A 14240-nucleotide genomic window follows, 5' to 3' on the forward strand; every position below is an offset into this window, starting at 1 on the left:
GAATGAAAAGGTTCGCGCGCGCGACACATTCTACCAGTAACCTTCTTTTTTTTTTGTAACACTACACCAGTAACCTTTTTCTTTATCAAAAAGTTCAAACACGACAAGATTAAATAATTATGTAATGAAATGGAAAACATATTAAAGAAAACGAGATTTAATTTGTTAACGTTACAAGAGAGATCATGCATGCATTTTTTATAAAAACTTTTTTACAAAGGTATTCTCGTTTTACTAAAGTCGAAATCAATTTCAGAAATCACAAACTATAAGATGATATGATTTGTTATGACCGATGGATCATGTTGGACCGTAACACGAGTATTTTCATCGTAAGGCCATGTGACATAGTCTGAGCTCCGGTCGATCTGATGTAACATCCAAACTTGTCTGATGTTCAACAACGTACTATGGAGCAAACGTTGTTCAAGACGCAGACGATTATTCTCCGTCTCTGTTCGTTGAAAATGCTGTATAACGTACCGGATCTGGTTTTCTAATTCCCGGTTCTCAATCTTGAGCTGGTTTAGCTGGATATTCATCTCCTCCAAGTGCTTTTGTTTCTTCACCCTTGACCGCTTAGCCGATTCCCGGTTCGATAACTTCCGTTTCTTTCTCCGCTCATCTGTATAACTATCTGTTGCAACAACGTCTGGACCAGACCGGTTTACCGAATCAGGGCTTAGGTACTCATGAACCGAGTGAGTTATTTTATTCATTGATGAGTCGAAGACCGAGAAGAGGTGTGAGTTGTCCCATGGAGTGAACCCGGTTTCGAAAGCTGGGACATGGGTTGTTTGACCCGGTTCACATGATAAAACCGGATGAATTGTAGACATCCTGGCTTAACCAAAAAAAAAAGAATAAAAAAAATCTTCCAAATATATAAAGAGTGAGATTAGAAGGAGAAAAGGGAAGAATTGCATTGTTGGAAGCCCATATTTATGGACGGGTAATGGGACTCACATGAGGTTATTCTGGTCAGATATTAGTAAAATATCGATGGGGCTTTTTCCTAATTTTCCCTCTTTTTCATTTTTTCAGAGAAAGACCAAAAGAAAAAAAGTGTTCCCTTATATAGGGGATTACAAGATATAGGGGAATTCGTGTGTTATTCATTAATCAAAGTGTTCCCTTATATAGGGGATTACAAGATATGGATAAAAGGAAATATTACATATCCTTATTCTAAAGTAAAAAGGAAAACCTCTTATAGATAAACATGAAGAGAAAATGAAAGTCCTAAATCTAAGGTTTAAGGTCGGTCCAATGCATTGGCCGCCTCTCTCTCTTTCTCTCTTGGACGCGGTCTTGGTCTTGGGCCTGGACGCGGTCCGTTCTTCCTTGGCTTGGTTACCAGCTATCCATATTGTTCTTAACACTCCCCCTTGGATGCTGTAACCATATGGGCTCGTACCATGCACGATGTTGCCTCGTTAAAACCTCTCTAGGAAAACCAAAAACCCAAGGTGGGAAAAATGGAAACCATAGACAGGAAAAAGAGTACAACGCATGATACTCCCCCTGATGAAGGCATCATTGAAGATCCTTCAGCCGGCGCATCCCTATCTGATGAACCAGCTTCCTGAACGTTGAGGTCGGCAGAGACTTGGTGAAAAGGTCGGCTGAGTTGTCGCTTGATCGAACTTGAACTACTTGAACCTCCTCTGTCTTCTGCAAGTCGTGGGTGAAGAAGAACTTGGGCAGGATGTGCTTGGTCCTGTCTCCCTTGATGTATCCTTCCTTGAGCTGAGCAATGCACGCCGCATTGTCTTCGTAGATGATCGTTGGTTCCTCCTTCTCTTGTCCCACGGCCAGACCACTCTCTCTTAAGACATGGCCGGTCATGTTCCTCAACCAGACAAGCTCCCGGCTTGCCTCATACATGGCTATGATCTCGGCATGATTGGATGATGTGGCTACTAAGGACTGCTTGGTAGAACGCCAGCTTATTGCGGCTCCACTATGTGTGAATACATATCCCGTTTGAGATCTAGCCTGGTGTGGGTCAGATAAATACCCAGCATCTGCATATCCAACCAAGCTCTCTCCTGGCCGGTTGGTGTAGAACAAACCGAGATCCTTTGTTCCTTGCAGATATCTGAACAGATGTTTCACTCCGTTCCAGTGCCTTAAGGTTGGACAAGAACCAAATCTTGATAGTAAGCTCACGGCAAAGCTTATGTCCGGTCTAGTATGACTAGCCAAGTACATTAAGGCCCCAATGGCACTTAGGTAAGGCACTTCCGGTCCGAGTGCTTCCTCGTCCGGCTTCTTTGGTCCGAATGGGTCCTTCTCAAGGTCTAAGGCCCTTACGACCATAGGACATGGCAAGGGATGAGCCTTGTCCATATAGAATTGCTTGAGTATCTTTTCTGTATAAGTTTCTTGGTGCACAAGGATGCCATTATCTTTATACTCAAACTGTAATCCCAAACAAAACTTAGTCTTCCCTAAGTCTTTCATCTCGAATTCTTTCTTTAGACATTCAACTGTTTGGGAAATCTCTCCAGAGGTTCCTATAATATTCAGGTCGTCCACATAGACAGACATGATCACGTAGCCCTTGCTGTCAAACTTCTTTATGAATATACATGGACTTATTGGATCATTCTTATAACCCTCTTTCACTAGGTACTCGGATAATCTGTTGTACCACATTCGACCTGATTGCTTTAAACCATATAAAGCTTTGTTCAACTTTATGCAATGTTGTTCTCGAGAACCTTTCTTATCTTTGAGCTCAATGCCCTCTGGAACTTTCATGTGTATTTCATTATCCAGTGGTCCGTATAGGTATGCAGTTACTACATCCATTAGGCGTAAGTCAATGTTTTCTTTCACTGCCAGACTGATTAGATATCTTAGTGTAGTTGCATCCACCACAGGGGAGTAAGTCTCCTCATAATCTATTCCAGGTCTTTGGGAGAATCCTTGTGCTACAAGCCGTGCTTTGTATCTCACTACTTCTCCTTTCTCGTTTCTCTTCCTTACAAAGACCCATTTGTATCCCACTGGTTTGACATCTCTTGGTGTCAATCTTATAGGGCCAAAAACGCCTCTCTTTCTCAATGATTCTAACTCCACGTTTATAGCTTCTTTCCATTTGATCCAATCTGATCTTAGCATGCATTCTTGTATGGACGTGGGTTCTAGATCCTCATCTTTATCCATGATCTCAAGTGCTACCTTGTATGCAAATAAATCATCAACGTTGATATCTTTTCTGTTCCATTGTTTTCCAGACATTACATGGTCTATAGAGATCTCTTGGTTGTCCGGCTCTTCTGTCCCGTGAAGCCCAGCGTCCCGGACCTCACTTTGAGGAACGGCCGGATCATCGGGTGTGGCCGGTACGCATGGCTCGACCGGTCCATCAATGTCCTGGACGGTTTCTTTGATGCTCTCGGATCCAGCACCTCTCTTGGACTTCCGAGGCTGTTTATCTTTGGAACCAATTGGTCTACCACGTTTTAAACGTTGCTTAGACTCTGTAGCCACTTGACATTGTCCATCTTGGACGTTCAATCTTATGGGTGCATTACAAGCCGGGTTGTGTGACATTGTTACTCTATTGGGGTCAGCAAATGTATCTGGCAACTTGTTAGCTAGCTCTTGTAGATGTATTATCTTCTGGACTTCTAGATCACACTCTCTAGTCCGAGGATCTTGCCAAGATATTGATGGTCTAAACCATTCTAAATCTTTTGAAATCAACCGGCTGTTATCTCCCCCTAAGGACGGATATTTGGACTCATCAAACTGTGAGTCTTCGTATCTGGCCTTAAACAAATCACCGGTTGTTGGCTCAAGATACTTTATGATACTTGGGGAGTCATATCCTACGTATATTCCCATCCTCCTTTGTGGTCCCATCTTAGTTCTCTGTGGTGGAGCAATTGGAACGTAGACGGCACATCCGAATGTCTTGATGTGGGACACGTCTGGCTCTTGACCCGTGAGTAATTGGGATGGTGAATATATATGTTCACTAGATGGCCTGATGCGAATCAGTTCCGTTGCATGTAAAACCGCATGTCCCCATGCTGATACCGGAAGTTGAGACTTCATAAGCAGTGGCCGGGCTATCAGCTGGATCCGTTTAATGAATGATTCGGCCAAGCCGTTCTGTGTATGGACATGTGCCAGGGAGTGCTCTACTCTTACCCCCATGGACATACAGTATTCATTAAACGCTTGGGACGTGAATTCACCAGCATTGTCTAGACGTATAGTCTTAAGAGGGAAATCTGGAAAGTGTGCTCTCAGCCTTATCATTTGGGCAAGCAGCCGTGCAAAGGCTAGGTTCCTAGTGGATAGTAGGCAGACATGTGACCATCTGGTCGATGCATCAATGAGGACCATGAAGTATCTAAACGTCCCACAAGGTGGGTGTATTGGTCCACATATGTCTCCTTGAATCCTTTCCAGAAAGTTTAAGGTTTCTTTGTGAACCTTAGCTGGTGATGGCCTGATTATGAGTTTCCCTTGTGCACATGCTGCACATGTGAGATTTCGTGGGATAACTCCTTTGAATGTGTGCCCTTGTGAATTCATCATCAGTTTTCGCATCATTCCTGTTCCGGGATGGCCAAGCCGGTTATGCCATAAAGTGAATAGTTCGGAGGCATTTGCCTCGATCATACTGATCCTTGCATAGTACAGACCAGTGGTCATTGCGGGCATTGTCTCTAGGATCTTTTTATTGCCTTTGGTGATCAAGGTTATGTTAAGGAATTCTTTGTTTCCTTCTTCCCATGTTTCAAGGTGAAAACCGTTTAACCTTATGTCCTTGAAGCTCAATAAGCTTCTTCTAGAGCTTGGGGAATACAAGGCGGTTTTGATCTCTAGGTGAGTGCCCTTAGGCATCATCACATAGGCTTGGCCGTGACCTTCAATCAGGCTAGCCTCACCCGCAATGGTGTGTACCTTTACACTTTTCATTATGAGATTTATAAAGTACCTTTTGTCTCTAAGTATTGTGTGACTTGTGCCACTATCCACCACAAGTACACTCATCTCATCATTCATTCTATAAACAAAATTTTCTAAACTTTAGAGACTTCATAAGATGTTTAAAACTCTTCTTATTAAAATTCCATTACATAAAATAAAAACACCAAATCAAAACATAAAGCAATAAGACAATGTGACTCGAAAACTAGTCCTTGAGACAATCGGATGTCTCATAATCCATTAGGTCATCTTGTTTGTCCTTGTCGGATTCATTGTCAGCATCATACCCATATCCCTTGTCCTCATGGGTGTTTTCTTGGATCATGTTTGCCTCCGGGTTCTTGTTCTTGATGCTCTCTTGGTAGAGGTCGCACAAGTGTTTCGGAGTTCTACAATTCTTTGCCCAATGATTGTCACTGCCGCATCTATGGCATAGAGACTTGTTGGACGTGTAAGATGGTTTGGATATGCCACCTCGTCCGCGGCCGTAGCTGCCTCGACCCCGGCCGTAATTGGAACCACGACCACGGTTATTGTGGTTTCCTTTCCGGCCAGTTGAGTAGCCATCTCGGCCGTTTGAGTTATCACGTCCACGCCTCTTGAATCCACCACGGCTATTGCCGTATGGTTTCTTGTTGTCTTGGACAAAGTATGTCTCATTGGGATCCTTCTTCTCAACCTCATGGGCTTCGGGTGGTGGTGCTGTCCCGGCCGGTCTAACTCCGTTACTCTTTAGTAGGAGTTCATTGTTTGCCTCGGCCAGGAGTAGACATGAGATCAGATCAGTGTATGTGGCAAAACCCTTCGTCCTGTATTGCTCTTGCAACACAGAATTCGAGTGATTAAAGGTAGTATAAGTCTTTTCAAGCATCATGCTATCGGTTACCTCTTCACCACACAACTTTAGTATTGAGACAATCTTGAATAGAGCTGAATTGTAATCATCCACCGACTTATAGTCTAAGAATCTTAGATGCATCCAATCATGCCTTGCTTTAGGAAGCAACACCATCCTGTGGTGATCATATCTATTCTTTAAAGCCATCCAAAGATCTAGTGGATTCTCGATTGTCATGTACTGATCTTTAAGACCATCAATGAGATGATGCCGCATAAGGCCTAAGGCTCTGTATCGGTTCTTCTCATTCTCATTGTTGTCTTCGATGATAGTATCACCGAGTCCTTTGGACTTTAGACTAATCCTTGTGTCTAGTGCCCACTGTAAGTAATTGTCTCCGGAGAGATTGAGGGGTGCATAGTCTCTGTTTGCTATTTTCGACATCTGAACCACATCATCATGTAAGGTATTAGGTTCACAATGTGATTCACGTGGCCGCAGGATATAAGCAAGCTCGGCCACAACACGTCTTATGCATTTATGGTATTCAAACAATTCTAATCGACCATGGTGCTATCAATCATGAACCGCACGGTTCTATAGGCTTTCTAACAACCTAAACTCGTATGATCTATATGCTGGTCGATCTTGTTTCAATCAATTATGAATGCATTACCATGTTCGGATTCATGTAAGCAATCTACCTTATTTTACTTCTCATAACACCTAGGGTTTCCAATCTATGAATTCTTATCAACCTTATGTTAAGGTTTCAAGGCCTTAAGTATTTTGTGTTCTTAGTTAGATTATTTCAAGAAGAACAATCTAACTTTCCTAAACTTCAAAAATAAGCAAGAAATCAAACAAGCAATATCAATCATACAATCGATTTCTATCTTTTAGGGTTTTAGGGTTTCGATTCCTTCATTAGGGTTTATCAGGTTTCAGATTCAATCAATCATCATACAATCAAGTTCTAGTTTTGGAATCGATTTTAACTTTCTAGTTCTAAGACTTTGTCGATTTTGATCTTGTACTTTTCTTTTAAGGTTTCAACAAGAATAAGATTTCCATAATGATGGATTAGGGTTTCGATCTTATTCTATGTTCTCAGATTGTGTTCATACCTTAGTTTTGTAGAGGTAAAGAACCGGATCACCTGAGAACCTCGAGCTGTTGAGAAAGAACGCTTGCTGCCTCCTATCGGGTCGCTGATGTAGTCGGATGCGAGCTGGGAACGGACGCGAGCTGCGAGCTAGTTGCTGGACGGATGCGTTCTTCTTGTGTGCGAGCTGAGGACGCGATCAGGAAGCTGAGGACGTTCGGTCTTGAGGATGTCAAGCTTTTGGAACAATGGAGAACGTCTAGGGTTTAGCTTTGAGTCGCCGGTGATAGGCTTTTAGGTATCGATTTTGGTTTCAGTTGATTAGAGGCTATCGTGCTGATAACGTGTTGTGAACAATAGGGGAATTCGTGTGTTATTCATTAATCAAAGTGTTCCCTTATATAGGGGATTACAAGATATGGATAAAAGGAAATATTACATATCCTTATCCTAAAGTAAAAAGGAAAACCTCTTATAGATAAACGTGAAGAGAAAGGGAAAGTCCTAAATCTAAGGTTTAAGGTCGGTCCAATGCATTGGCCGCCTCTCTCTCTTTCTCTCTTGGACGCGGTCTTGGTCTTGGACCTGGACGCGGTCCGTTCTTCCTTGGCTTGGTTACCAGCTATCCATATTGTTCTTAACAGATGGGGCTTTTTCCTAATTTTCCCTCTTTTTCATTTTTTCAGAGAAAGACCAAAAGAAAAAAAGTGCGTCGCATCAGGAGTGGGGACACGTGTCGATTGTATGATTATATCTTGCTCAAAAGTAAATTAGTGTGCCAGGCTTCATTTTCTCAATTGAATATTTCTTTTTTTTTTAATTACTCTAAGTTCGCCAAAAATTTATTATTTTTTAAAATTATATTTTTATAAGTTATGAGTAACATAATAGACGTCTAGCTAACATATTTAAGTGAATGACAGTTACTTAAACATTTCTTTTACAACTACTAGATCCTTTTGTCCGCGCGTGTGTATTATAAATTTTATAGTATTTTTATATTTGGAATTTTTATAGTATTTCTCTTATAAATCATAGAATATAAAAGATAATAAAACAGATGATAACTTTAATTTTTTTCATTGCAATTTCTTGAATTGAAGAACTTCACATTGTTTTCATTATTTTGTCTCATATTAAATTTTTGTAACTTTTTCTAATCAGTTCTTATTTAAAGTAGTGTTAATTATTAATCTGTACACTAATTTAATATATGAAAAATATTATTGTAATAATATTTGAACTTTTTTGATCCAAAACACTTGTAATCATCAAATATTAAAATAAACAATAACTTGATTTTTCTTTTGTTCCAAAATTGTTACTCCTCTCAAGCCCCATAAAACAAACTGTTTTAATTAATAGTTTGATTTATTTTTAATTAATTGTATCACTAAAATTTTGAGAGTATAAATTCAGTTTTAGTTTGGGGATATAATTTAAGTTATCTTTTAGTTAACACGTTACTATTTATTTTATAACAATTTGGAGTAATTTATTTCATATGTTTGTATATTATTTGAATCTCAAAAACTATATGATGCACTGACTTTTTGTGACAAATCAAATTAATGATTCCATTAGTTTTTTTCACTAAATCAATTTCATGTAGTTAATAGTAACAGTAACAGCTTCGCCATAGAAGAAGTGTACGTTATTTGATATAGGTGAATTTTGCAAGATTAAACTTGGAAATAGAGAGAAGATGGTCTATTTGTCCAAAAAAAAGAGAAGATGGTCTCATTCAAGATTAAAGATGTCAAATGGTTTGTGATTGTATACAAAAATATATTATAAAAATAATGTTAAAAATATTAGAATATAAAACTTAAATAATGATAGAATTTCAAATTTTTAATATTATTAAACGAAACTTTAGTTTTAATACTTATATTCAAATCAGCCATGTTTAATTTCTTACAATACATAATTTAAAAATAAAAAAAAATTATAATATTATTACGACTGAAAACTAATAGGTCTATATGGCCCATCGATTTGTTTTGTTAACTTGATTTATGATAGATGATAATCTGAAAAAATTATATGGTGCAGATATGCTATCATGTCCTATGTGATTGAGAGAACAAAAAGCAAGACAAATGAATTATGTAAACTATTTTTCGAAGCCCACCATTTGATATTGTTGCTTACATCCATGATCTCATAAGCATGTGCTTGGTACCATTGCTTCTGCCTCTAAATTCGGTCATGCCATCCCTAAAAGAGATGACCTCAGTCAAGACGATCCCGTAAAACCCATCCATCGTTAGTATTGGAAGCAGTATCATAGTTGCACTTCACCATACCGTCAATTGGACGTTCCCAACTTGTATGTGATAACAAAAAGCTCAACATCAATTTGTTAATGAAGTTATAACTGTAGTCTTCACCCATTCATCCACCTTTGCATTAGCCGTTCCCCATATCCTTTGAGGTTGTTTGGTTGCACTTCCTTTTCCTGACTGTAAAGTAAACAGTATCATAATGCACTTCTTTTAAGCTAAACAAATGTAGTATCATATACAAGCTTATATATCAATAGCAGGTTAAGTAAAGTACATTTAGTAAATCAATAGATTAGCCAAACTCAGAGTAACCATCAACAGTCAAAACTCTTCATTTTAAATGCTGCAGAAAAATAGTTCTCGAGCCCATATATTTTCAGTATTCTGAATCGATAACTAAACATATTGTAAGATACATTTCATATAAATACAAACTAAACGTTATATTGTTGGTTTTATATTTCCATTGAAAATACCTATATTTTTTCTTAACATTTCAATATATTTTGATATATTTAGTAAAATTATATAAAAAACCACATATAAATTCTATGAAACATAAAAATATAAATCAAGTAATATAATAAAAACAATGTGAAAGTCAAATTTCTAAAAAAAAAATTAATGTATATACGGTAAAATAAAATATATTTTTAATTTATAAATAAAAATAGAAAAAATAGAAAAAAAACTAAAAAAGAAAAAATTGTAAATTAATTTCTCTATAAATTAATAAAATTTCAAAGTCCCAACATTATTAATTTATAGAGGTTATACTGTATACGGTGATGCGTTTCAACTGAGTAAGTAATGATGGTTTCTTGAAGAGGCATAGATATCTTTGATTGAGAGGAGGGATGTGGAGAGGTACAAAGAGTCTTCACTTGATGAGTTATTAGGGAGCATTGAAGTGCCATTGTTGTAGTCGTAGGAGTTACACCGGTGAAGTTGGATAGACGAACAGATTTGGAGTCGCTGGAGACGTCTGAGGCAAGAGGCTAAGGAAAAGGACCCTATAAGTTATACAATGGACTGACTATTTTGATGGGTTTGGATGGTTCGAGACCCATCATCTAAACATTCTTGATGACGTGGCAGTTTGATTGGTGGGGAATATTTTGTCCTTTGTGGCACTCATAAGATGCCTCAAAATTAGTTGCTTTTATATAGTAGGATGGGAGATTCCAAAAACTTTCTAGACTTGAAAACTAAACCCACGAGGTCTTGTATCTGGGTATTCAATAATCCATCAATACGATACCGTTATGTTGCCAAAACATATCTAATATATAGTAGAAGTTCCAGTTGGAATCTTTTTACCGCTAGCCCAAAACGATTTAGTTTTATCAAATCTTTTTTACTAAATGTATTTTATCAAATCTCAATGGTGGCAAATACAAAATGCATGGGTTGAGAAAATATGTAATTATCAATGTTTATGAAGACTTTGGATTGATAACTTGAAACATCAAAGCAAATATAATGGTGTTAGACTAATGCAACATGTACAAAGACTCAAGGGTATTTAGTGAGTGTAGATGGAGATGATGAGATTGAGAGGGAAAGTTGAATAAGAGGAACAATGATGAATATTTAACATTGATCTAGGTTGTCTATGAACATATGGTTTGATCTGTGAAGATGATCTGAGATGCTTAGAGGATAGATTTTTGTTAGTGTGTTTTAAGCATTTATAGTAAGAGAGAATAAAGATGTATAGCTTTCATTTTGAAATTTTATTAAAGATTTATAGTTCCAAAGAGAAAGAGGCGAAGTCACGAGTAAAAAACATGGCCATATCTATAAATTTCGTAGCAAAATTGAAAAAGCCATGAATTTGTTGCGAATTTGCTACGAAATGCAAAACGTAGCAATTCATATCAATTTCGCAGCATAATTTGTTACGATTTTGCTACGAAAAATTTGTGGCTATTTAAAATCATATACCCTAAATATGTTTTTAACTCCTAAACCCTAAAAATAAACCTTAAATTCTTATTTTTCATATTATAACGTCAAAATCTTAAAATTCAACTCAAATTTAATAATTTTAAATCTAATCTCAAATTTTAAATCTAAACTCAAACACTACATTCCAAGCCCTAAACTCTCTATATAAAATATATATCTCAAATCACTAATCTAGACATTAAATCTAATATTTTCAAAGTTAAACAACAAATCTTAAACTTAAATTTAAAATTTAATATTTCTTAAAATTTAGTTCCAAATGTTTTGTACTTTCTAAATATTTTGCTGTGTGATAGAGTTTTAGTCAAATGTTTTGTACTTTCTAAATATTGATTGGTAAATTAAAAAACTAAAACAAATTTAAAAACTAAAACAGATGAAAAAAAACTAAAACAAATGTTTTACTTTCGTAATAGTTCAATTAGTCAAATTCTTGTAGTAATATATATATATATATTGACAAAAGGGTTGTAGTAATATATATTGTTGTATATTAAATTATTATAAATGTTTTTATCCGTAGTCTTTTGTTTTTATATGTGCATGTATAAATCTCGTTATATATTAAAGTTGAATGTAACGTATATGTTTTTTGGTTTCGTTAAGATTCCTTTCTTTCTGGTATATGTAACAGCAATATATTAATATAGTTAGTGAAATCTACGTTTTGAGACAAAGATAAAGTCATGGACCAGACACAATGAAAAAGTATCATATAGCATACAACATAGAAGATATATATGTATATATACATTAGGTATGATATGCAAGGATATAAACTTTGTAATTAAATCAAAATGATAGGTTATTGTAGGTGACATATATATAATTAATTGTTACTAGTGGGAGAAGACAAAGACCTAGAGATCTTTTTTTTTTTTTTGAACACGAAATACTTATATTAAAATTAAAGACCCAATGGGCTAAGTCGGTTACAACTGGAGAGATTCTCGACGATAAACTGATAGACAAAAATAACAAAAACATGTCGAAAGATAGATGTGGCTAAGGAGAGAAGAGACCCATAGAAACACTTTACTTGTAGTCCTAAAGCTCGCGTTCGAAGAAACGCACATAAGTCGAAATCGACGTTGAATAGCCCAACTAATGGGTTTTGAAAGCAAGAGTTCCGGGAAACTCCATAGAAGATAACAGTTCCAGTGGGAAAGTCGCAGAGATGACTCTGTGAAGAACCGTCGATGCTTGAGACCTAGAGATCTATCTATTAATTAAGTAAAGTTACCTTGAAATTTATATATAATAGGTTATCTTGAATTTTAACTTTAAGTTAATATGCTATACTTGATGTTACTACTTACTACGTATACGTCTTATTTTATAGATGCATAATGCATTTGGACAAGTTAGCATATTTAGTTTAAGAAATCGACGGTCCGAAGATTTTCTTTATCGATACTGGTGTAACGATATGCCTTTCAAAACATTAGTTGCGATGGACTCAGCTATATTGAAGCTTAATTACGCGAGCGCGCTTAACTTCACAGAGGAACTAATTTTATATATGATTACTATCATTGATCGTCACAGATTATTAATACTAAAATAAAGGACGAGAGGCGGAGAGAGAGAGAGAATATTCTTCATGGTACGTAGTTTTCTTAACAGCAAAGCTGGTTAAAAGAAGCCGTTCTTAAGGAATACAACAATACAACTAAAAAGCATGGCTTCATTATCAAACTCTTCCAACTTTATAGCCTTTGTTTCGAGTTTGTTGGAGATCATGTTCATGTGCACGACCACTTTAACCTTTTTATTTTAAAATTTCAAAGAAGCTAATTTAAAGTTATTTGCAACCAATGTTACAACTTTCTTTAAAAGAGCTGACCAATAGTTATATAGTGGGAACGCAGACAATGAACAAAAGAAAACAAATGTTAAGCAAAAGCACTTACTAATTTTTAGGCTGAAACTAAAGTTTGATACAATAAAAATACTCAGTGTCAACCAAAAAGAAAACAATAAGACACAATGTTAGCCCATGTGTTTGTGTTATTGGGCGTTAAGGAAATGAAGACCCGGAAGTTCAAAAACAAACAAAGTTTGATACAATAATATCGACTTAGATATCATTACGTAAGTTAGGGTTTTCCCTTTTCAGCCCATTCTTTTCTGTTTTTTTTTTGAATAATTTTTTTTTTCTGGTTTGGTCACAGAATATTTGTGGATCATCTTAAAACTCATCTTACATAGGGGTATCTTATGCCAGTGAACTATGGCCATTTGGCCCAATTCTCACTTCTTAAAGATAACATCTTTGTTTTCCTCAAAACATTTAAGAGTATCTTAAACGGAAAAGATTTATCATGGTTGAGAAGACAGCAAAAGTCTTATTTCACACGCAAATTCACATTTCCAGTTTTCTTCATTACGGTGTAGAAGATATATAAACTAGAATTCTGTAATGTTTTATGAATAGTTTTTCTTATCCACTAATAAGCTCAGGATCTGCCACCTGTGTTATTTGTGAAGTGGAGGAGAAATCACTAAAATATTTACATTTTAAAATATGATCTTCTTCAAGAAGAATTTACATTCTGTAGGCTTTATAAATTAATTCTGAAAAAATAAATCTCTAGAGATTGGATATATCATATATGTATACAAACCAAGTACATAAATGACTTTTACCTTTGATATTTTCATCTTAACATCCGTATATCTTAATCTTATGTAAGTTATTTTTTACATTGTTGTTTGTAAAAATTGTAAACAATAATTCACCTAGTTAATGATTTATCTGGATTTATTGGTGATATATAAGAAAAAGAAAGTCTATCTATCAAACATAAACTTGCAGTTAAGGCTTTAAGTTCTATGTTTTAATAAGGACAGAACTTAGGTTCATTCCTTAGGGTGAATATTTAAATTTATTCCACCCTTTAAAACTAATCAAAATGACACATAGATTATTAATTAAAAAATATTAAATTAAATAAAAAATAGTTACAAAAAATAAAAACGCTAATTTTAACGACGTTAACGCTTCAAGCTAAACTCTAAACCCTAAATTTTAAATTATAAACCCTATACCCTAAATTCTAAACCCAAATCCAAACCCTAT

The 14240-nt window shown here is 36.0% G+C and overlaps 2 protein-coding genes across 2 annotated transcripts; both read right to left on the reverse strand.

Annotated features, from left to right (window-relative positions):
• Nucleotides 1–149: 149 nt before the first annotated feature.
• On the reverse strand, nucleotides 150–1040 carry LOC103840899 (basic leucine zipper 4). Its single transcript, XM_009117411.2, has one exon. The coding sequence runs from the start codon at nucleotides 837–839 to the stop codon at nucleotides 267–269; it is 573 nt and encodes a 190-aa protein (XP_009115659.1). The 5' UTR covers nucleotides 840–1040; the 3' UTR covers nucleotides 150–266.
• A 4042-nt stretch (nucleotides 1041–5082) lies between these two features.
• LOC117128527 lies at nucleotides 5083–7495 on the reverse strand. Its single transcript, XM_033281166.1, has one exon. It carries the CDS (start codon nucleotides 6236–6238, stop codon nucleotides 5162–5164), a length of 1077 nt encoding a protein of 358 aa, XP_033137057.1. The 5' UTR covers nucleotides 6239–7495; the 3' UTR covers nucleotides 5083–5161.
• Between the last annotated feature and the right edge of the window lie 6745 nt (nucleotides 7496–14240).

The sequence above is a fragment of the Brassica rapa genome, chromosome A09 (genome assembly GCF_000309985.2).
Source record: "Brassica rapa cultivar Chiifu-401-42 chromosome A09, CAAS_Brap_v3.01, whole genome shotgun sequence".
NCBI classification, from domain to species: domain Eukaryota; kingdom Viridiplantae; phylum Streptophyta; class Magnoliopsida; order Brassicales; family Brassicaceae; genus Brassica; species Brassica rapa.